At 35.8% G+C, this 24051-nt stretch overlaps 1 protein-coding gene across 2 annotated transcripts in view; it reads right to left on the bottom strand.

Annotated features, from left to right (window-relative positions):
* The window catches only part of mtrr (5-methyltetrahydrofolate-homocysteine methyltransferase reductase), a 144508-nt gene that overhangs the window by 6992 nt on the left and 113465 nt on the right, over nt 1-24051 (bottom strand). For both annotated transcript variants that reach the window (XM_028803413.2, XM_028803415.2), the window contains exons 13-14: nt 7940-8032; nt 215-397 (exon numbers count right to left, since the gene is read on the bottom strand). In XM_028803413.2, the coding sequence (XP_028659246.2) occupies nt 215-397; nt 7940-8032 (276 nt within the window). The remainder of the gene's footprint in view (nt 1-214; nt 398-7939; nt 8033-24051) is intronic.

A 24051-nucleotide genomic window follows, 5' to 3' on the forward strand; every position in this document is an offset into this window, starting at 1 on the left:
ATTTTGTGGAACATAAAATTTGTTAAAATTAACTATCATCAGATTATCAATATAATTAAATGTGTTGATTTTTTTGTATGGCCACCACCCTAGCATTTCATAGAATAAACATTATTTTACAAGAGGAGCTTTTTGAAAATATTACAGTGGAATATAAAAGATTATTCTAATTAAACAGCACAAGCGGATTTAAAATCAAAAATATTTTACTTACCCACAAATATAGATGTATCCATTTTCCTTGATCAAGACTCTAACTACATCTTGAGCATTTAAGCGGAGATTATCCTGCACATATTTGGGCTTTACTTCTTCTGTACTATCATCCTGGTCTCGGGAGAAACTGACTCTCAGGTGTGTTAAAGTACCTTCTGCTTGGAAAAGACCCAACTCATCCCTGTACACATCCACAAGGGGGGTGGGGAATAAAATAAATAAATAAATAATCAAAAAAAATGGTATTTAGGAATGACACATGAAAAAAACAGTAATGTTTTATTTAATCTGTAAGCCATAGACGCAAAATAAACACTTTACTTTTTAATAATGAATACTCTGCAATGAAATATTGTATTGAAATTCATACAGTATCTATATTGTACTCCGTATTTCTTCCTGGGTTTTCATCTTGGAAAATGAAAAGAAAAAAAAAAAATCTATGTGGAGATGTGTTAGCTCTTAATAATGGGTGGGCTTTTAAGGAGGATTCAATATCATAAAGGGCTCAAAGGGATGCCTTTACTCATTTTCAATCCAAAGCTCTAAATAATAGGTACCCTGAGTGAAGTTGTCTCATGCTGCTCTGCAATATCTTTGTGTTCTGTAAGTCATTTCTGAAGTTTTCTATACTTTTAAAGTTCCATTCACATCCCATTCATTATAATGTAATACTTCAAAAATTGTTTCTCAATCTTCAAAACTTTTGCCCTTTGAGTCTTTTTATTCCAGAAAGCTCCAGGTACTCACTCATTTTTTGAAGGATTTTCTTTTTCTGAACATATTATAACATGAACATAAAATAAGCACCTGCTTGATCTACAGAACATGATTTGCAAAGGATAGATTTGATAGTACAAGATAACCGAATAGGTTTAATGTCTTTCTTGATGTTTACAGACAGTAAAGTAAAAAGACTTCATCTATTATTATATTTATATTTTATTATATTTATATCAATAAAGTGGAATCCATATATTCATTTAATTACTGTATTTGTTTTCAAAATTGCCCAGAGTTAATCAGGCTAGTAGTGGAGCAGAACCTGTCAGCAGCACCTGACACAGGACAATAACCAAACCTAGATGGGATAGGTCCTTCATGGGGCATATTACGGGGCATTTACAATGGACTATAAAAAAAAAAATATTTTCATCAAACGATTTGTGTTCCTGTTGTACTTCCAGTCATGCATTCTGAACACACAATCAATTTAGGCAAACCTATATAATTTATCTATATTTAATATGACCGGTAATGTGGAGCGTCCAGATGAAACAGGTGAGCAGGCAAACACACCACAGAAGCAACAACCAACCTCAGATTCAAATGCAGACCACTGGTGCTGTGAGGAACCAGCACTAACCAGTACTGAAGTAGCAGTAAAGTAGATTGTGTTCTCATTGCTACCTACCTCACTCCACCAAAATCAAAATAATTTAAGTAAAGACATTTGAAAAAACTATGAGCTCCATGCAGGACAGGCAAACCCTTCTTTACAGACTGGGCATTATATCTTCACTCTTCTAAATATTTTTTGTTATTTGATTCTCTAAATCAAATTCAGTCATCCGGGAGGGGCTCAGAGTAGAGCCGCTGCTCCTCTGCATCGAGAGGAGTCAGATGAGGTGGCTCGGGCATCTGATCAGGATGCCTCCTGGACGCCTCCCTGGTGAGGTGTTCCGGGCACGTCCAACCGGGAGGAGGCCCCGGGGAAGACCCAGGACACGCTGGAGGGACTATGTCTCCCGGCTGGCCTGGGAACGCCTCGGGATTCTCCCGGAAGAGTAGAAGAAGTGGCCGGGGAGAGGGAAGTCTGGGTATCTCTGCTCAAGCTGCTGCCCCCGCGACCTGACCTCGGATAAGCGGAAGAGGATGGATGGATGAATGGATGATTCTCTGAAGGTAATAACTAAAAATATGGAGTGAGAACTGATAAATTACAACTAACATAGTTTGCTCAAATAGTGAAGATATATTTTTGGTATAACCTGATAAAAAAAATCAACTAAAACACTGTACTTCTATTTTTTTAAAAAAAGAATTCACATTCACATATTTGTTCTTTTAGCATATAAAAGAAGTCTAAAGTTTCATTGCATGTTAAATGTACGAAGTTGCTTATGAATAGATGTTACATTTTAGAATACAACCAAAAATATGTTTTTTGGGAAGCAGGGAAGCCAGTCCCAACAATACATGTGTTCTGTTAGGTAAAGAGCTTTGATGTCTCCTGTGCTACTTACTGAACATTCATCTCAGTTTACATGCTTAACTCACTGAATGATAATTGAAGAAAAAATGTATCTTTCTTGCTAGTTACTAAAGCAAGTTTTTTAACCTGCTTTTCAACACCACATAATGTACAATATTCAGTATATTTAGAGAATGTGCTCTGGTACAAAGTTTTGTTCATGTGTTATATCCACAGATGTGGATTAAAACTATACATTAATGCACTAATATATTTAGATATTACACACACAAAGTATCTGCTTTTTCTTTTTACAGTTAGACTGTAGATCATTAATTTAAAAAGGCATTTCTCATCAGTAATATTAATAACTGAATATTACTGCTATAACTATAAAAGCTTTCTCTATTAACACATTTGTATTTATACTTTTATCTCTGTGGTTATTCTAAGTATATTAGGCCTATATAAAAAACTTCTCTACTGGGATACTGGGCACCATATTTTTTTTTTATAAATGCATTCAAGAAACTGCCCAAGTAAGTGAAGTCAACTGTTAGTAGGCACATAACTTATATTCTACTATATTCATCTTTTGATAGCATTGCACATTTCAAATCATTCATGCCACCAGCTGTCAAATTCAAAATATATTCCTCAGTATGCCATAGATTTTGATTCTTAAATCTGGCATCCCATCTTTTAAACACTCTTTAAGCCAGACTCTCTCTTTTGCTCTGTGCATACATATTATCTTTTGACTCTTAACAAAAAAATAAAGCTCCTCTGTTTGCAATAAAATAGTCTACTTTCAATTGTATTTGCAGGGCATTTAGAATAGACTATGAAAGAAAAATATTTTCATCAGACTATTTTTGCTGTTGTACTCCCAGTCACCTTAAGGTGCCTTTAACATTTCTGACTTTGAAAACAAACTAGCAGATGGGGTAGAGTATCATCTGATAGCAAGAACTGTGAATAAAGGTTGTGTTTGTACATCTGCAGAAACTCCTTCAGACCAAAAAGCTTGTAACCATAAGCTGAACCCTTCTTACCAAGAACAACAAAATAAGGCAATTATTAGCAGACACTGTAGCTTTTAATGGAAGGGACACAGATCCACTCCCTTGGGTGCATAAAAAACTTTCTTTGGACACATAAGCTACTTTCCACATAGCCTTGGCACTGGGCGTGCTGAACTATATCCAATTCATCAAGCTTAATCTCTGTCCAAATTGACTGAGGCTCGTCTGGGATTAGAACCCATTCTTCAAAAAGATAATTTCCACACCAACACTCTTGTCAGAACAAGTCAGATTGTACCTACATGTTCACTGAAAGCTAGCTGAAAAAGACCGCACCAAACCAAAGACAAAAAACTACATGGCAAAGACAAAGAGTGCACTTCACTAAAAGCAGTGTTCATAACTTGAAATTCGAACTATGACACAAATCTGAATAGTACTGGACATCATGCTTAATGGCTTGGTATTATAAGATAAGATCTTGCTCATCTGTGCCAAGATCAAATACATCTTTCAGGTATTAGTACCGTAAATCCCCAATGAAAGGCCGCCCCACATTGGAGGCCGCCCCATTCTGTAAGCCGCAGAAAATGCTCATTTATATTTAAAAACTCTAAGATAAGCCGCAACGTTACTGAATTTACCAATCTGAAGTAAAAGCATCTAATGTGGCACACCCCTTGTAGGCCTTTGTAACTCTACAGCGACATTATAGTTGAGCGTGAACAATTAAATTGGTAACATTTTGCACTTACCGATATCATGCTTTCGCAGAATTTAAGCTGCTTTTGCGAAAGAAAACAGCAATCGTGCAGCTAGACGCCACTTGAAGTAGATGTAAAACAAGTGAGAAACTGGAAGAAAGATGATGAAGCTTTGCACGCACTTCCGTCACATAGGCATGCAAGGCATAAAAGGGAAGCAAAATAGCCAAACTTGAAGTGACTTAAAGAATGGATTCTCGCACAGCGTGAGAACAATCAGATAGTTTCAACAATAGCCATCAAAATGGAGGCACGAGGAATGGAGACTGAAATGACAATTGATGACTTCAAAGGGGGTCATAATTGAGTTTCTTGCTTCACGAAATGAAATGGTCTATCTATCCAAACCAGAACGACTGTGGGACAGAGACTGCCAGATGACTGGGAGAAGAAACTTGACAGTTTTAGAGAGTTCATTGACAAGGATATCAAGACATTGAAACTAACACCGGATGACGTAATCAACATGGACGAGGTCCCGATGTAGATGGGTTTTCCATCAACATGCATAAGGTTGGTAAAAAGACCATATCAGTAACTACCACAGGTCACGAGCGGACAATTTTTACAGTTGTTCTAGCTTGCATGGCAAGTGGCAAAAAGCTGAAACCATTCGTAATTTTTAAGAGGGTGCCACAGGAAAAATTATCCAAGGGTATCGAGGTCTCAGTGAACAAGAAGGGCTGGATGAATGAAGACGTTATGGTGGAATGGGTGGACAAATGCTACAGAAGGCGGCCTGGTGCTGGATTTTTTAACAAGAAGAAGTCCTTGCTAAATTTTCGACTGTATGTCTGCTCATCTGATGTACAGTATAATATTCAGAAGGCAGTGAACAAGGTTGGTGGTCACATCGCTGTAATTCCTGGTGGACTTACATGCAAACTGTAGCCACTTGATATTGCCGTCAATCATGCATTTAAGTGCCTTGTGAGAATCGAGTGGGAAAAATGGATGACGGATGGTGAGCATACATTCACTCCGTCTGGACGGCAGCGACATGCGACATACAGTGAAGCGTTATTGGGTTATTTCGGCAGAACAACTTCCTCCACCTACAAGCCTACCAGCAGCACAAGCAACGTCTGCAATATCTAAGAGCAATACCGGTGACGAAAGCGTGTCCGACATCAGTGACAGCAAAGCAGCACAGATCGCAATCGAGTTGTTCGGCGAGGATGATTACAGACTGATTTTGAAGGATATGAAGAAAGGTAAGCCTAATAATTTTTTGCCTTTCAGGGTTACTAATTTTATTCTGAAGAATTTACATGTAGACAGATGACTGACATTGCTGTACTGCATTACCCGCACTCTCCAGTCGCTCAAATGAAAATTAAAAACCAACAATAAACTTTTGTTCCTTTTATTTCTGTAAAATTTTGCTTTTTCCTAGTTTGTATTATATACTAGGATGTAATGTAGCAAAGCCCTGAAAAAGTTCAATTTTTACATTGCAGCAACAAACCTGAAAGAGACGAATGTGAAGAAAAGTCTAGATGCAACAGCATTAAGTGATCACTGAACCATAATTCATATGCTTTGTCGAACTGTGGACTTACTTATTTTAACTGTATCTATGATTGTCACGATCTATGATTTTTTGAAGTAAAACAGTACATTTAAATTCAACTAATCATTTGGGTATGTCGTCTTTTTGTGCACTCGATTATACTTTTAGCAAATGTTTTTAGAAGGCCGCGCCATTTAAGCAAGCTGCACCAAATACGCAGTTTGTAAAAATAAATGTATAAGCTGCGGCCTTTTGTTGGGGAAATACGGTAAACAGCCAGCTTCTTCTGTGTTATTGGTTAATCAAGTCTGCCTTACATCCCAACTTTTTTGTTAATATACACTCAATGAGCACATTAATAGGAACACTTTACTAAAACTTGGTAGGGCTTTCTTTTGCTCTCAAAACAGTCTCAAGTTCAATGTGACATAGACTCCACAAGACTTTGGAAACATTCCTTTGTGATTCTGGTCCATGTTGACATGACTGCATCACTCAATTTCTGCAGATTTGTCAGCTACACATTCATACTGTGAATCTCCTGTTCTACCACATCCCAAAGGTGTTCTACTGGATTCACATCTAGTGACTGTCATTGCCATTTAAGAGCACTTACTTGTTGTCACGTTCATGAAACCACTTGGACAAGATTTCTGATTTGTGATGTAGTGCATTATCAGGCAGGGAGTAACCGTTAGAAGATGAATAAATTGTGGCCAAGCAGGGATGCACAGTTAAGATACTCAAATAAGCTGAGCCATTCAAGGGATGATTTATTGACAATAACAGGCTCAAAAGTCTGCATAGAAAACATTACAACACCACTACCACCATTTATGTGCCAGTTTTTCCAGTCTTCAACTAACCAGTTTAAGCAGTGTGTAGAATTCTGAGGAAAAAAATGAATTTAATCCATTTTGGAATAAGGCTGTAACATAACAAAATGTGGAAAAAGTGATGTGCTGTGAATACTTTCCAGATGCACTGTATTATATTTTTTGTGCCATCCTGAATAAATGCTAGAGGTTGTTGGACATGAAAATCTCAGGAGATTAGCAGTTACAGAAATACTCAAACCAACCCGTCTGGCACCAACAATCATGTCACGGTCAAAATGACTGCAAACACATTTCTTACCCATTCTGATATTTGATGGGAACATCATACAGAAACAGGTCAGGAGTTTCAGATAATGTTATGCATTATGCTGGCACATAATTAGGTGATTCAGTGACTGCATGGCTAAGCTGCTGTACGGGTATTCCTAAAAATTCACTCAGTGAGATTATAAGTAATTATCCTATTTCTACAGTCCTAGTAGGTAATAATTTTATTATTTTCTTTGTCAGATTAGGGTTAACAGAGATTATTTCACCCATAAGGGTGAAGATGCATGGGTCCACTTCATGCGAATGTGCCAATGCACAAAACCCGACAGACAAATAGTATGTATAAAATAGAAGTTTTATACCTAGCATATCTACTATTGCCCTATCACCGATTGCCTAAAAACCCTTCCATGCCTTAAAATCAAATAGATATGTTTACTTCAGGTACCATGATATATATTGTCTAAGAGACAAAGAACCCTCATCCCCAAAGAATGGTAAGGAAAATAAACTGGGAAGCTCATCAATAATTATGGTCAATTTGGCATTAGCAAAAGTAAAACTGATAATTGATTGAATGATTGGCACCAACTGATCTCAATTGATTCTTGCCACCCACATACCCTTAACAGGCATATCAAAAAAGAGTGTATAAAGATGGATACCATAACTAATTCTAGTCTTCCATATTTGCCTTTAGTGACATGCGTAAGAACTATTGTTCAATCTTAATCCCCAGTCATAAAGATGAATATGTCATAAATTAAAGAATATCATATATAATGATGTTTAATAAATTATTTTTAAACCAAAAAACTTATTGTGCTACTAAAAAGGTATAAATCTCTAGAACATATATACACAGTATCTTTCTTTGTACTACATTCTAGTTAATATTAGCTAAAGAAATTATATTTTTATGATGTATATATTACACATATATTCAAATGTTAGTCACATAAATGGTTGCTTTATTTATGGGTTAATCTGCTCCAGAATAATTTTAATTTTAAGGTGACTTTTACATGGTTTGACTTTATATGAAGAAATTTAATTTGATCTGAAGACACATTTAGCTACCCAAAATAGAGACATTAGTAGATAGAAAATACATTTACCTGAAAATAAAGTCCCTGTCCTTGTGCCGACAACCGAAAAACAGCCAGGTTTCACCAAAACTAACGTCCGGATGTTCCTCCTTCTGCTTTTTTCTACAGGCAACAAACAACAAATTTCCAGAAAAAAAATTACTATTTTATTTTTAAAATATCTGAAGGACCATGCAAAAACTGTAAAATGTTAATGTGTTTACAACAGTGCCTCATCACAGGGCAGAGTAAGAAGACTGATTTTTTAGACGGGTGTAAAAAGTTTTGTAGATAGTAGATATAAAAGCAAATGAAATAAAAAGGAATAAACTAGAAAGTTACAATAAACAGACATTAGTCAAAATGTAAAAATACACAATTATAAAAGTCAAACTTCTTAAGAATTAAAAACATTTACTATAAGTAAAAAATAAACACAGAAAACAAAAACATAAGTAGATCAGTCAAACTGCAAAAAAATAACTCCTTTAGAAGGTACTGAATATTAAAATTTTCATCTTAAGAATCATACCCACCATGTAAAATACCAGAGTCCCAAATTTAACAGTGTCAGAATTAAGTGATTTTTATCTGAAAACAGTATGACTGTTGCATGGTGACAATTGTCCTTCTCATGCACAACCTCAGTTTCCAAAGTTAGTACATCAGTACTCTCCACCAATAATAACCTACACTTCTCCTTTGATGCTGAATACTCTGATTCAAAGTGACAATAATTTTATATAGGATCAAATCTTAAAGGTCCATTTTTGAACCCTAAATGCACTACTAGGATTTGATATACTACTGCCAGAGTTCCGACACAGGCCAACTTTAATTAGTACATCACCTTTCAGTTAGGACAACTATACTTGCTTTCTTTATGACTCTACTGTATATATTGTCTGGTCCTGGGGGTTTGCTTTTCAGCCTTATTTTATATAATCTACAAAGTTCTCAGTACTACATGAAATTCACAGTAGCTTTTAACAGTTTAATGACCTCAACACAGGTGAAAGTGGCAGAAACATATTCAAAGCATCCTTATTGTCTTTATTGGCGCACTTATCACAACACAACTTTAATGTAATTCAACTCCTATGTTAATTTGATATTATAGTTTAAAACACTGAGATGTCAAGCAAAATGCCACCCTTTATTGGTTAAGTGAAACAATTATAATATGCAAGGTTTTAAAGATTATAGCCTGCCTGAAGAAGTTACCTCAAAAACTTGCATATTGTAATCGGTTCAGTTAGACAATAATAGGTGTCATTTTGCTTGACTTATCACGGTATCCACAATGGCAAACACGGTATAACACCCTATTACTATAGTTTAAAACACAAACTTTTTTGGGGTGTCCTTATTTTGTACTTCTAAAGCTCATGGGTCTGTTTCTTAACTTTTTTTTTTTCTTATCTCCTTATTCAACCACAGAGGAGATCCCTTAGTTTTTCTATTGCTTCTCCCTCTTGGTATGAATTTATCTGGCAATATAGTCATTGCTCCTTAAGTATATCTGCAATAAAAATAGTCCTAGCTTATTTCTTTATGACTGTGTAACAACTGTTCAAAAATCTTTTCAATCTGTCCATTATCATCCAATCTAACACTTGCATACCCAAATAGTTAATAAAAAAATAATTCTTTTTTGGTAATAGTTATATTCAGGGCAACACAAAGGTGCTTGTTTAGTGCTACTGTCATACAGCTATTGCTCCATGTCCTGAACCTGCTTAATTCAACACACAATTGCAGGAATTGGCAAAACACCACCAAAGATAGTAATGGAAGTGTGAATAAAATCTCTGCACCCAAAACTGTGTGACAGCAGTGTCAATCTGCACATGGCTTGATTACTAAAATATTGTCAAATTTATATTCTTATATATAGCAATCTTTCAACTGAGTTAATTTTTTTCCTGTAGACATCAAGTCTGACCATGATTTCAGCATGAGCTCCTCATTCTGGTCTCACCAGTGATGCTACTTCACAATGGCTGCACTGGCAAAAGAACTGTTGATTTATTTCTAATTTTATATGGTTAAAAATGTATTGGTATTTGGTTTTTTTTGCATTACTAATAACCTGTATCTGATGCATTGATGTATTGTGTATTGTATCATTGCTGCTTTTTTTTTTTTTAGGTTTCTGCATGAATGAGGCTAGCAGCAAATACTTTTCACTGAAGCTCGTCAAGGACTGTATCATTATGCATTTGCAAAAGCAAACAAAATACATAAAAGCTATTTCTATACCAGAAAAAAGCAATATAGAAAAGAGTGTTAGCTGATACAAAGTTTTAGCTGCATAACCTTCACCAGTTGTGTGACTCAAAAGGAAAAAAAGAAACAGATTATTTATATAGCAGGAGAAAGAGGAAACAGAGTCAGGAAACTCAAAGGAGATTAATCTTTTCCACTTTCTTTTTACCTGCATAAAAAGATCTGGATTCTTTTAATAGTTGTAAACTAAAACCGTATTCTTAATAAAATACAATGCCTGACAAAAATCTAGGAATCTTAATGCAGCAAAATGCTTTGAAACAGGAACTCAAAGAAATGTACTGTACTCTGCATAATAATGTATAGTAAGAGGCACTGATAAACATGTCTTTCTGAATGAGTAACTTTAAGAAATTTGTTTACTACTTTCAATGACAAAATAAATTTATTTTACATTATGTTAAATATCCAACTAAAGGTGGAGTTAAACTTATAGGAATGGGGTGTGGTAACATATTGCAAAAGTCAGTTAGCGGGACTGCTTTCTCAATTATTCTTACATCCAATTCAGGTATATAAAGGTTTCAGGAAAAAGTCCTTGTATATACATTTTACAAGCGTGTATGGAATAGTAATATGCTTACATTTTTTCATTCTTTTACACATCAACTTTCAAATAAAACTTCATCCTTAAGAAACTAAAAACACTGACTCAAGACTCATAATTATCAGTAGGAACACTTCAAGTACCACCAATGATGGTTAAGTGTAAGTAGCATGTAACTATACTAAAAAAAAAGCCCTGTTTATTGATAGAAGGTTTGTGCTTCCATGCTTTGTGATGCAATTTTTAAGTCTACTATGGACTTGTCAGATTATGCAAAATCAGAAGACTGCTCTGGAGAGATGCAATGATGAGGCAAATGTTACATTCTAGCTTGTTTGGTAATGCAGAACTAGGTGTCAGGCAGAGTGTCTGGTTGCTTTAGACAGCTTGCATGAAAAATTGCTTTTGAAGGAAAGAAAATTGTCTGCTAACAAGCTTACACATTACACAGAAAAAAAAAAGTATATGGCTTCTTCAGTCTACTGTATGTGCAAGAAAAATTGTGTGGTTTCTTAGAAGAGAGACATACATGTCTAGAATACTCCTAATGCCTCGGATGGACATAGCAAAGACTTGCTCCACCTGCTTTTTTAATTCCAGTCAACCTCTTCATATTTTCTGCTGGAACAGAGATTGTGTGCAACCACATAGATGTTATTAAAAATGGACAGGGAGATATGTGTTTTCAAGAAACCGAAACCAAAGAATTGCTGTCAAAAACAAAATCCGGAGAGCTAAATTGTAACTAAAGTGAAAACAAGAACTGCATGGAGTCATTACCAAAACTAAGAAAATGTCATCAAAACAAAGTCCAAGACTAATAACTGAAGTTGGAAGCTACGAGTCATGAATCACATACCATTTATATCTACACTAGGAGGCTCCACCCACTGCTCGCTTTGCTTGCCAAACCTGGGGGAGGGTTCTGGGCCCTCATCTATCCCACAGCTGAGCTGCTCCATTAGAGAAAGAGATTGTATTTAAAGATATGGTACAAGCCCCCTAGCGCCTCAGGTGCCCAACCCCCAGTGGAGGCCTAGTAGGCCGCCCCACGACTTTCTTGATATTTTAGTTTATAATTTAAAAACGGAATAAGAATTTGAAAATCTAACAACATCACATTAAAGTTCGCTAAATTCTGAAAAGAATGATACCAAACATTTATATGTAGGTTTTAAAATAAGCCAGATTTAAAGCGTGACAAAAAATGTGACATAAAATCATTGCACTTTTAGGCTTAGGATTTTATGTATTATATAAATATAAATATATATATATATATATATATATATATGATATACAGTATATAGATAGATATATATAGAGAGAGAAGATATTGGAAATTAAGTAACTGACAAAGTGTAAAACATGTCCATGGAAATCTGGACATGTCTCCCCTAGGAGAGGATTGCTTTGAGCATACTAGCCACTTCAGGTATCCTTGTTATTCTTGCACAAATATTTTAATTGGGCCATTTCTCCACCCTAAAACTGAGACCACATAACCCAAACACGTGTGATGTGACTGCAGTGTTACATTACCCAATTATTAACTGCAAAAGTAATTTAATATCTGTAAAAAGATTTAATTCTTCTCTTTGTTAGACTTTCCGGGGTAAACATTGGAAAGCAAAAAGAAGGCTTTAAGTATTCAATTATTATATGGATCTTTTGACAGACAGAAAATTTACACAAAGACTGGATCATGAATATCTAAGACAAGGATTAAATACTAGGGTATTAGAAAAGTGAATGTGCATTCCTATTTCAGAGAGGAGAAAGGATATTTCATTGCTGAAAATGAAAAAGTAAAGGCTATATACACAATGTTTCAGCTGTGCAGTGGTGTTCAGCACCAAACACTGACCATGAAGAAGGTGCTTTTTTTTGTGTCAAAGCCTACCAAATGTCTCATTGCCAGCTGACTTTGCCAAAACTTAGGCCAATGAGTAGACACAAAAGAGCTCACCAGCACAGAAAACCATTCCCTCCCCCGGGGGAGCAGGCCATATGTTTGGCCCCAGCCAGCATGAAGGTGAACCCTCTCTAGGATCAACCCACGGAAGGCAGTCGGACCAGACAACATACCTGAAGGATTGTGCTGAAGAGCTCAAGGGTGTCCTTGCTGACATCTTCAACATCTCCCTGGACCAAGCTGTTGTTCCTACATGTTTTAAAGTCACAACCACAATTCCTGTCCCTAAGAAGCCCCTACCATGTAGCTATAATGACTATCGAGCCCGTAGCACGGACTTCCACCATCATGAAATGCTTTGAGTGGCTGGTTATGCAGAGCATTAAGTCCATTCTTCCCCCCTCCCATGACCTGTTTCAGTTTGCATACAGGTCAAACAGGTCCATAGAGGATGCCATTTCTGCTGCTCTCCATCCAGCCCTCACCCACCTGGACTCAAAGAACTCCTATGTGCGAAAGTTGTTCTTAGATTTTAGTTCAGCATTCAAAACAATCATTCCCCAGCAGCTAATACAAAAACTCAGCCATTTTGGACTCGAGACCTCTCTCTGCAACTGGGTGTTGGACTTTCTTACAGGGAGGCCACAAAATGTGTGGGTCAGCAATAACACCTCTAAGACCATCACGTTGAGCACAGGGGCCCCACAAGGGTGTGTGCTCAGCCCGTTGCTCTTTACCCTGCTGACCCATGACTCTGTACCAATCTACACTTCCAATCACATTGTCAGGTTTGCGGATGATACAACCGTGGTCGTAATAATTTCTTCAAAATTGTGACACTGAATTTTCAAACAAAATCAAATACTAATTAAAAAGCACCTAAGTGTACAAATAACACTTTAACTTGTGTAATTTAATTAATGACTAAAATTACCTAAGCACCAACTGGAACTGTGTGAAAAAACAATAGCCCCTATTTAAATCAATCCACTTAAAAGGATAATTCAAGTCAACATAAATTAAATCAGACAGGCTTAATTATAACCAGCTATACTAAATATAAACCTTTCTTATTTTGACCCTTACCTTCAAAATCAACTTCTCAGCACAACGATTCAACAAGCACATAATACCACCATTACAGAATGTAAAAAAATGCTTTAGTCTGGAAAGGGTTACAAAGCCATCATCTCCAAAACAAAAAACACCTGAAACAGTAGTGAATCTTCAGAGGAGTGTCAACCCTATCAAAATTACTCCAATGGTGCTGTGAAAAATCATTCAGGAAGGTAGATCGTATTATATATTTATAATTTAAACAAAAAAACAAAATAAACAAAACAAACCAAAACAAAACACTATATGCTTCTTCAGGACTTTATCCTCCAGTGTTTTTCTGATTCTAATGGCCTTCATTGAAGATTAGCAAGATTAAAGACACTGCTAACAAAAATAACAAATGTTTGTGTCTCTTTTGCCAATAATAACCTGGATCATCCCCAAGTCTTTTGAAAGAAATTTCTATGGACAGATGAGACAAAAGTGGAAATTTCTAGGTGACGTGAATCCTATTGTATCCAATGTAAAGTAAATGCAACATTCTGCATTAATAATATCATACCAAGAGTTAAACAGGTTGATGTTAGTGTGATGGTGCAATGATGTTTTGCTGCCTCTTGACACAAACCACTTGCCAGAAATAAAGAAACCATTAAGTTCTGTTCTCTATCAGAAATGTCTTAAGGAGAGCGTTCAATCATCAACTTGTGCACCAAACCTGAATTATAGCTGGGTTCTGCAACAGGGTAATGATCTAAAACACAAAAGCATGTCCACAACATAACAGATGATAAGAGGCAAAACTGAAATTTCCGACTTGCCTACCCAAAGTATAGATCTAAACATCACAAGACCTGAAACAATTAATACTTGAAAACTCAGCAATTATTTCTGAAATAACTGTTCTACAAGGAATATCCGGGTAGAATTCCTCCACAGATGTGTTTGAGGCTGATATTGGTTTTTGGTTGCAATCTTTGCACCTAAAGATGGTGCAATCAGTGGTTAAGTGTGAGGAGTAAATTACTTTTAGAACATTAGAAAATGGTCTGTCTGTTCTCATCACAACTTGAGCACAAAAAGCTCATCCATCCAATTCATCTGGATTGTCCAAAATAAAGTAGAGATTTGAAGGTTCCTAATATTCCACCCTTGAGCACTCTAGCTGGTAATTTATTAAGTATATAAATAAACAACAATACACATGTAATTGAGCAGTTAAGAAAAATATATATTCCTTCTTAATTTGTGGTAAACATGGACTAATACAAAATTGTAAACCATGTACATCACTCTTAGCTTGCGCTGCCTAAAATCTAGACACATCAGAAGCTCAATCGCATGATGTGCCAGTAAACACCAGTCTCACTTAGCCATTTACTCAAGCTTGGCTGGATATCTATATTCACTATATTAATGGAGGCTTCTAGAATATCAACAGACCCTCAACCGCTTATGGTTGTGCAGTATACTGGTACTGAAAACACCAACTTTTAAAATAGTACAGTAGCAGCATTTTAGTAATTTCATTAACAGAAATAAACAGTAAATTTAATATACATATAACATCTACCTTGGACCCAGAAATACTCTTCAAAGAACTATGTTTATATAAATGTGCTGGAAACTCCAAGGGGGACCTCCAAACTTCTGCTCGTAATGATTTACAGGGAACGGTATAGCAGGGAGGTGCTCGTGTCGGTGAGCAGGAGGAATAAAACAGCTATGAGAGATGGAAGTGCAAGGGTAATTAGTTATTTCTGAAAGCTGGAATTGATAAAGTCAAAATTTTAGTCTGATCCAATACTACATTCACTCACTGTCTTGTTTAGAATTATGCTATAGCTACACTATAATTGGTAGCTTATTGACCAATCCTGATCGAATGAACGTAATACTATACTCCACTTCAAAAAAGAAAAACACAAGATATATGTTAAGCCCTCCAAATCAGTAAAAAAAAAAAAAAAAAAAAAGAAAAAAAAAGTATACTCAGCAGACAAATTCTATTGTCTAAACTGCTTCTTCTTTCTTTGGCAGAGCCCTATTTGCAACAGAAAAGCAATCCCAGGAATTTTCTTCCTGTTTAATATTTTCTGAAACAGAAGGAACAGGACATAAAGCAGGAAAATAATATTGCTACCTGTATAGACGTTCTAATGTACTAATGCTTTGCTATTCAAAAATTAAGATATTTAAATGCTGCAAGTTTTAATCAGGTATGCAATTGATCCCTCTCAAATATGAAGTACAAAACCAATTCCTTAATGTATCTAAGAAAGCTCTATACAGCACTACTGTGGCATACACCCGGTACATTTACAGTATTTATTTAGTAGATATTTTCATCTAAAGCGTGTTATGTGTGTGATTATGATGCATCACTTAGTGCATATAACAGCTGTTTCTAGGTCCAAGGCTTACTTTTTTTTTTTTTTTTTTTTTTTTTTTTTTAAATCGCTGCCAATCTCTTACTTGAAAAATGTCCTAACAGTTGTACTTGTTTGTTTAGATGGTCTGCCCTTGAGTCACTTCTGTAAATCATTCCACATCAGGGTGTTGTATAAAGTGGAAAAAAAATGTACTCTCATATCTTATAATAACTCCCATCTTTGAAGATCAGCTAATCATAATGGGTGAACATGCAAATAACAAGGTAACTTAAGCCAGTGCTAATAATTCTGTTAAACTTGCACCTGTGTGGGTTAACCAGAGAGAGAGGATAAAACATATGGAAAATATAAAGCAGAAAATAGTTGTGGTATGTGAATCCACTGCCGTTTTCAAAACTCAAAAAAACATGCAGAAAAGGTCTTGAAAAAGTAATCATTACTCAGCCTGAGACTTGAAAAACACAAGTAAACACAGGCAATGGTTTCTATTTAAAACAATAGATGAAACAAACATAAAGCAGCCGCAAGAGTCTCACAAACATTAGCATAAACTAACAAATAATTACAACCTTACAGAGTAAACCAGGTATTCCGTCACAAGTTTTTAATCTTTTTTTTTTTTTTTTTTTTTTAAATAACCTAACTAAAGCTATTGGTTATATTCATCAAACTATCCACACAGATATTTTTCTGAATTAATTTATTCCAATATTAAATGAAGTGAAAAGAAACAAGAGGCTACCCATGATTAAAATTTATATTTTTATTATCAGTGTGTAATATGTACACATGTATGTTTATCGATATTTAAAACGTAATTTTGTTTGTAGCCACATTAACAGCTAGCACAGATTATTTTTAATCAATATTAAGGTTATTTATGCACACAGGCTATACTTTACATGGTATTAAAAAAATGTCAATATTTAGTAGAGCCTCATTTTACAATAACAACATGCAAGTCCTTTTGGATAAGTCTGAACCAGCTTTGCACACTGCTCAGGTGTAGGCTGTTTCGTTGAAAGAGTGTCACAAATTCTCAGTGGGGTTGAATTCAGGACTTTGACTAGGTCACTGTAGGACATTTTTTTGAGCCACTCCAGTGTTGCATTGGATTCATTCTTCAGGTCACTGTCATGTTTTTTCCCCAAGCTTCAGGATCTCAGCCAACTACATCAGGTTCTCTTCCGGTATTTTTCTGTATTTAGCTCCATTCATTCTTCCAACAGTCTTAACAAGATATCCAGTCCCTGCAGATGAAACGCATTCCCACAGCATTATCCTGCTGCCACCATACTTCACTGTAGGGATGGTGTTTTTTAAGGCATTGGTATTATTGTATCTGTGGTATAACAGAGCACTTTGAATTTTGGCCGAAAAAGTTTATCTTGGTTTCTTCTGAACACAAAACTTTTTCTACATCTTAGCTGAGTACCTCTCATGCACTGAGGCACTGTCCTGATTAATGTCTTCTTTCTTTCAGCCCTCCCAAATAGGCCACTGTTATGGAGAGCTGTTGATATTGTGGACACATCCACAATTATCCAAGTTTCAGTAAAAGTAAATGGCAGGCTTCTTTGACGCATCCCTTACCAGTCTACATCTTATTAGGCACTTTGTGTGATACACCTTTCATTTCCTGATGATGGATCTAATTGTGCTCACTGGGACATCCAAGTACTTTGATATTTTTTGTACCTTTTTCTAATCTTGTTTGTATCACTTTGTCACTTTTTTGGTATGCTCTTTAGTCTTCACTTTCACAGTGAATTGACAGACTGGCTAATAACCCCTACACAGAGTGATTTTTATATCCAGAAAATGTGAGCTTTACTGTAATTGCTCACTAGTAGAAACTAATTATTCAATTAGGTCCAAAAGAGATGTAAATGTGTCTTGTTTGGGTATACTTTGCCACTTTAAGCTTTTGGAACATAAATAATTAGAATACTTATGCAAGCAACATTTGTAAAGTTTTTATTTTTTAGAAATATACTTTTGACAAATTACTTTGGTTTTTAAAGATAAAATTCTTACGATAGGAATATGTTATGTATCTTTTAAAATCCAGAGAAGGGAGATGACTTTCAAGGGTTTTGAATACTGTCACAAATATTCTTAGTTCAGAATCAGAATCAGAATCAGAATCAGCTTTACTGGCCAAGTATATGTACACATACAAGGAATTGGACTCCGGCTTTACCTAGTATTGTCCCTGATGCTGTGAGATTGACTTAAGTGTTCATGAGAGTGATGGCCTGAGGAAAGAAACTGTTCACATGTCTGGTAGTTTTGGCGTACAGTGCTCTGTAGCGCCTACCAGAGGGAAGAAGTTGAAAAAGGTTGTAACCAGGGTGTGATGGGTCTGCAATGATGTTTTCTGCCCGTTTCCTGACTCGAGATCTGTAGAAGTCTTGAATGGAGGGCAGATCAACACCAATGATTTTTTCTGCAATCCTGACTGTCCGTTGAAGTCTGTTCCTGTCCTGTTTTGTGGCTGAGCCAAACCAGACTGTGATAGATGAACATAGAACAGACTGGATTACTGCAGAGTAAAATTGGATGAGCAGCTCCTGAGGCAGGTTGAACTTCCTGAGCTGGCGCAGGAAGTACAACCTCTGCTGGGCCTTTTTAACAATTGTGTTTATGTTTAGTTCCCACTTTAGGTCCTGGGAAATTGTGGATCCCAGAAACCTAAAGTTTTCCACAGCAGACACAATGCTGTTGAGTAGTGTGAGAGGGGGCAGCACTGGGGGGCTCCTCCTGAAGTCCACTGTCATCTCCACAGTTTTAAGCTTGTTCAGCTCCAGGTTGTTTTGACCACACCAGAGGGCCAGCTGTTCGACCTCTCGTCTGTATACAGACTCGTCACTGTCCTTGATGAGGCCAATGACTGTCATATCATCTGCGAACTTCAGGATTTTAACAGACGGGTCTCTTGAGGTGCAGTCATTTGTGTAGAGGGAGAAGAGCAGAGGAGAGAGGACACATCCCTGGGGGGCACCAGTGCTGACTGTTCGTGTGCTGGATGTGATTTTTCCCAGTCTCACTTGCTGCTTCCTATCTGTCAGGAAGTTTTTGATCCACTGGGAGATGGGAGCTGGTACAGTGAGCCAAGTAGTTCACTTGCCATGTAAAATAATATAACATACTATAATCTGTTTAGTTCAATTCAAAGTCACTCGGGACTAGGACCTGTCTTAACAGCTTTGAGAAGAAGGTGGGAACCACCCTGCTTGCCAGTGAATTTTGTCTCTCATAGTTGAGGTATAACTATGATGAAAATTACAGGCCTCTCTCATCTTTTTAAGTGGGAGAACTTGCACAGTTGGTGGCTGACTAAATACTTTTTTGCCCCACTGTAAAGTAAATGTGCTAGAAAATTGATACATGAATAAAAGACAAATATTTTTGCAGTTCTGAGAAAAAAAGACAACACCGTAAATTAATAAGAAATGTGATAGCATAATTAAACATAATACACTAAAAACACATCTTTTAATTTTTGTAAAAGTTAACTAGAATAAGAAAAGCAGTATTTACAGAACAAAAGTGTAAAAAGATTTAATAATTTAATTTATGAGTTCACAGCCTGAATACATTTTTTCATTTGTAACTCCTGCCCTGAAAGGTTTAATTAAGCATTACAAAACTTAACAAATGATTTCATCAAAGATCTAATTACAACTCTGCTCTGTTAAGCATAAGAATCATTTGCAATCTCTTGTTTTCCTGCTGTAATATTCATAGATTTTTTCTTTGTTTTCTGAGGTGTCAGATTCACTAGGTAATTGATTATATCTTGCCACAAGAAATGTATGCCTAGGCTTTATTTAAACCATTAAGATACACTTTACTTCCCACATGGGACTGGAGGAGTTCAAAACATTTAAAAAGCACATTCTCACTAGTAAAGGTTACATCAGACGTTTTGCAACACTGTGCAGCAAAACCAACACCTAACTGTCAGGGTTTTTTTCCTATTAGCTTGTAGTTGGCCTGCTCTCCTAACCTGGAGCAACAGTCTGTTAAAGCATCAGTAGACACTGCTGCATATAGATATTTACTTACCACAGCCAAAATGTTGGTACAATTTAACTAATGAAAAAAATGCAAAAAATGGAAAAATTCTGACTTTAAAATACCATTTAATTATTTGTCATTTAGCTGAGGTCAGCATTGTTTTGTCCTTATATAAATGTATAACATTACAAAAAAATTTATGATATATACAATATACATTGCACCCATCAAAACCTACTATAGCTAAACAAACACTGTATCACATCTGTGGGCACAGAAATTATAAAAGATTTATATATTACTTAAGGAAGGGTACACATTCGTCCAGACTGACAATGAAAACAAAATTGACCATTATCAATCAAATGCAAATTGGAAATACTTTAAAAATATTATGCTTAATGGGAATTTTGCCACAAATACATTCAACAGAGATAATTAGTATGGAGGCAGAGATTCAAAACAAGAATCTAAAACAAGCAGGTCACAACCAAGTGTCTTCTACTCCATTTATCCATTTTTCTTACTAACAACTAGTTAGCCCTAAGATGGTATAAACCAATTTTAATTTTATTAAAGTTTTAAGATTACAACATAAGACTGGCCCAAATTAATTTATGAAGAAATTAAACACTAAAAGTCCACATATCCTTTTTAACAAACTGCTCAGTCTAGAGAGTCTGAGCCTATCTACTATAGTAAAATTGGTACAAGACACATATAATGGTATGGCATTAGACTATCACTGAGCACAATCTCACACAATCTTTAAAATAGACTAATTTCTCATTGGAATAACTGAATAAATCACTATTCAAATTTTTATACAATTTCAGCTTGCTAGGTATAGTATTTTGATACACTGCTGGTCACATCAGTTCTGTTCAAAACAGACATAAGATCTAGCCAATCAGATACCTTGTGATTATGAAGCTCATAGTGATCTTGCTTATTCCCAGCCTATGTCAAAATGCTAAAAACTACAGAACCTACCTAGCCTTGTGATCACTTCACATGAAAAATAAATGCCTCAGAGAGGTAAACACCAACTCAGCACCTCCAACAAATAATTTTTTGTAAAATGTAACATAGATGTCAATGATGCTGCTATTAAAATTGCTGACTCTATCTGATACACAGTTTTATACAATTTTTGGGTTTGTGTTTAAAGGTTTGTATCCTGCAGTGGAGTGCTTGATTGATTTATTATCATGGTTGATTTTCTGTATATAACACATCACCTAAATTGTACTTATAAATTAGTTGATCAGATCAGAGTGGCTGTGTAGCACTCCCATCTAGTTTTGTACTCTGTACATGTGATAACATTGACCCTATGAAACCCCCTCCCTTATCGGCTTTTAGTCCAGGAGAATCTGTTAACCCTATGAATGGTCGCACAAGTACAAAAGATCAGAGAAACTCAAAATTAACACAGCACAAAAGATTCATTTCCATTTACAATTAGATGTTTGTTTATAGTGTATTATGTTTCTTTTGAATTCATCGAACAACAAATATAGGTAGCACTGTGAGAGATGAGCTGAACTGAAAATGTACTATTTCAGTGAGATTCCATTTTAGGAGCTGACATTACTTTATTTATCCTTCCACAACCTGGACACCTGCTCCCTTCTTTAACTCTTTGAAGGTTGATTTTAATTTTTTTTCCATCATGTCTTTAAACTGAATTTTTCCTGGAAAAATATAACTTAAAAATGTCAACATTCTTTTTATCACTCAAACTATTGAAATCATAGAAGTAAAAAAATCCATGAAAACACTGTACATTATTATTTTGAAGCATATGACATTCCAAAAAACCAACTGCATATAATGCAGAGTCCCATTGTTTGAAATATCTGTTGCACTGCTGATGCTCTTCTTCAGCAGGAACCTTCACTGTCACTTTTCTTCTGACAGCTCAAAATCCTCATCTGACGGGATAAAATCTGAGTCATCACCAACACAAAAAAATCTTCTACAGAGTATATTTTTAAATTATTTACTGATAATTTGGATGGTTTAGGAGAACTTTTTCCCCAGTGCCCAATAATGTTTACTGAGGCCATCGCGACATCCTCTGGAGCTGTAACAGTTAGCATTCGATGGGATCCACCCCCCTCAAACCACCGTACCCCGGGGTATATAATGCCGATCTTTTGTATTACTGACTCTGTGGAACTTAGTTATTAGTAGAACAGATAAGTAATGCAGGTACTCAACATTTTATTTTTATGAAATGTATAAAGCAAATAATGAGTTATTTCTGCTTGTTTCGATCTACGTATTCCACGTCAGTTTAAGAGAAGGAGGCATGTGCCCTATGCATGCAAAATTAGCCACGTGGATATAATTACAAACCTTGAAGGAGCCTGATGCCCCACTGCACCAAACCAAAAATAGGAGACTCTATGAAATAACAAGAACAACGAAAGATTTATTACTATTTACAAGACAGTTCTATATTTTTGATAAAAGAAAAAGTGCAAAGCATCAGCACAGACAGTTTGGAGAGCCTTCAGCAGGACTTCAAAAAACAGAACGTGCCTGTGGCTTTAATCATGATATGGCACTTTGAATTTTCTGACTATAAAAGACCTATGAATTTTTTTGGACTTTTGACTATGATTCTGGCATTTCCACTTTGCTTTGATTAAATATATCATTGCGCGTCTCTGATTGTGCTCTTTCTTCTTTGATCTCATAGACAGTGGTGCAGTGGTTGGCAATGCTGCCGCTCAGCATTTCCAAACCAGAGGCAAAGTGAACACCGTGGGTTTGCTCATCACTAGCTGTCACTCTATGAAAGTTCTCATAAAAAGAACAGATAAAAACTTTATTTTTTGTTTGGAAATTTGTTCCTTAAGCAGCCTGGGTCCAACAAAACACAGTGAATTGTCTAAATGGTTCACTTCATATACTAATGTGCAGTAAATTTGCCTGAGGCCAGAAAGTATGATGACTGGGTATAATAACTGTTAGAAGTTACATAGCCCAAAACTAGGATAAATAAACTAGCAAAATTGAACAGAACCAACTGCTTTGAGAGTATCTTAACGGTTTGGATCAAAATGGTGCTTTCTGCTTGTAGTAAACAGAAGAGATTAGTTTTTAAAGGCATATGGCAACAAGTACTTCAAAAATAGCCAGGCCTGTAATGCTATGGGGCTAAAGATCATCAACTAAACAAAAGAGAAAAGCTAACTAATAGTTCCTAAAGAGACAAAAGAGTCAACCAAAAGAAATTTCTCAAAAATCAAGTATTCTCTCGCTGACAAATGTTAACTCTCTTTCCAAAAAGTACATATAATTATGGAGTATGTGGCTTGGCCTTAAATAAGATGGCTATCAAACACACCTAATTGCACCACACAACATTCAACAAACATGCTCTATTATTGGTTTAGCTTTTTATTCAAAACTTAATCTTTTCATTTTTACTTCTTTGTTTTAAGAGAACTCATGACAATGCAGGGTGCCACAATGTCTATGGGGAATAACATTAAGTTTCATTACACTCCTGAAGTTACATTTGATGATATCAAAACTATATGACGATACAGAAAACTAAATAAAAAGTAAAAATAAATGCTATGGTCATAGCCATTGTTGCAATTTTAAGAACATTTAAAAAAATTAAAATCACCGTATTTGAAAGCCTAATTATTTTTTCAAGCTTGCATTCCCCTACAGTTTTTGCTATACTTTAATTATGTGTTGTTCTTCTACATCCCAAAGATCTGTATCTCAGATTTACCAGTGACAATAAAATGAAGCAGTGTAGTAAATGTGAATGCGTGCATCAGTGTGTTCTGTGTTGGACTATTGTATCACTTAGCTTTGGTTCCTGACCCCTATGGCACTGAATTGGGTAAGTAGATTACATGGATGCTCAATTATTCATTAAGACATT

Source organism: Erpetoichthys calabaricus, chromosome 6 (genome assembly GCF_900747795.2).
Source record: "Erpetoichthys calabaricus chromosome 6, fErpCal1.3, whole genome shotgun sequence".
Taxonomy (NCBI): domain Eukaryota; kingdom Metazoa; phylum Chordata; class Cladistia; order Polypteriformes; family Polypteridae; genus Erpetoichthys; species Erpetoichthys calabaricus.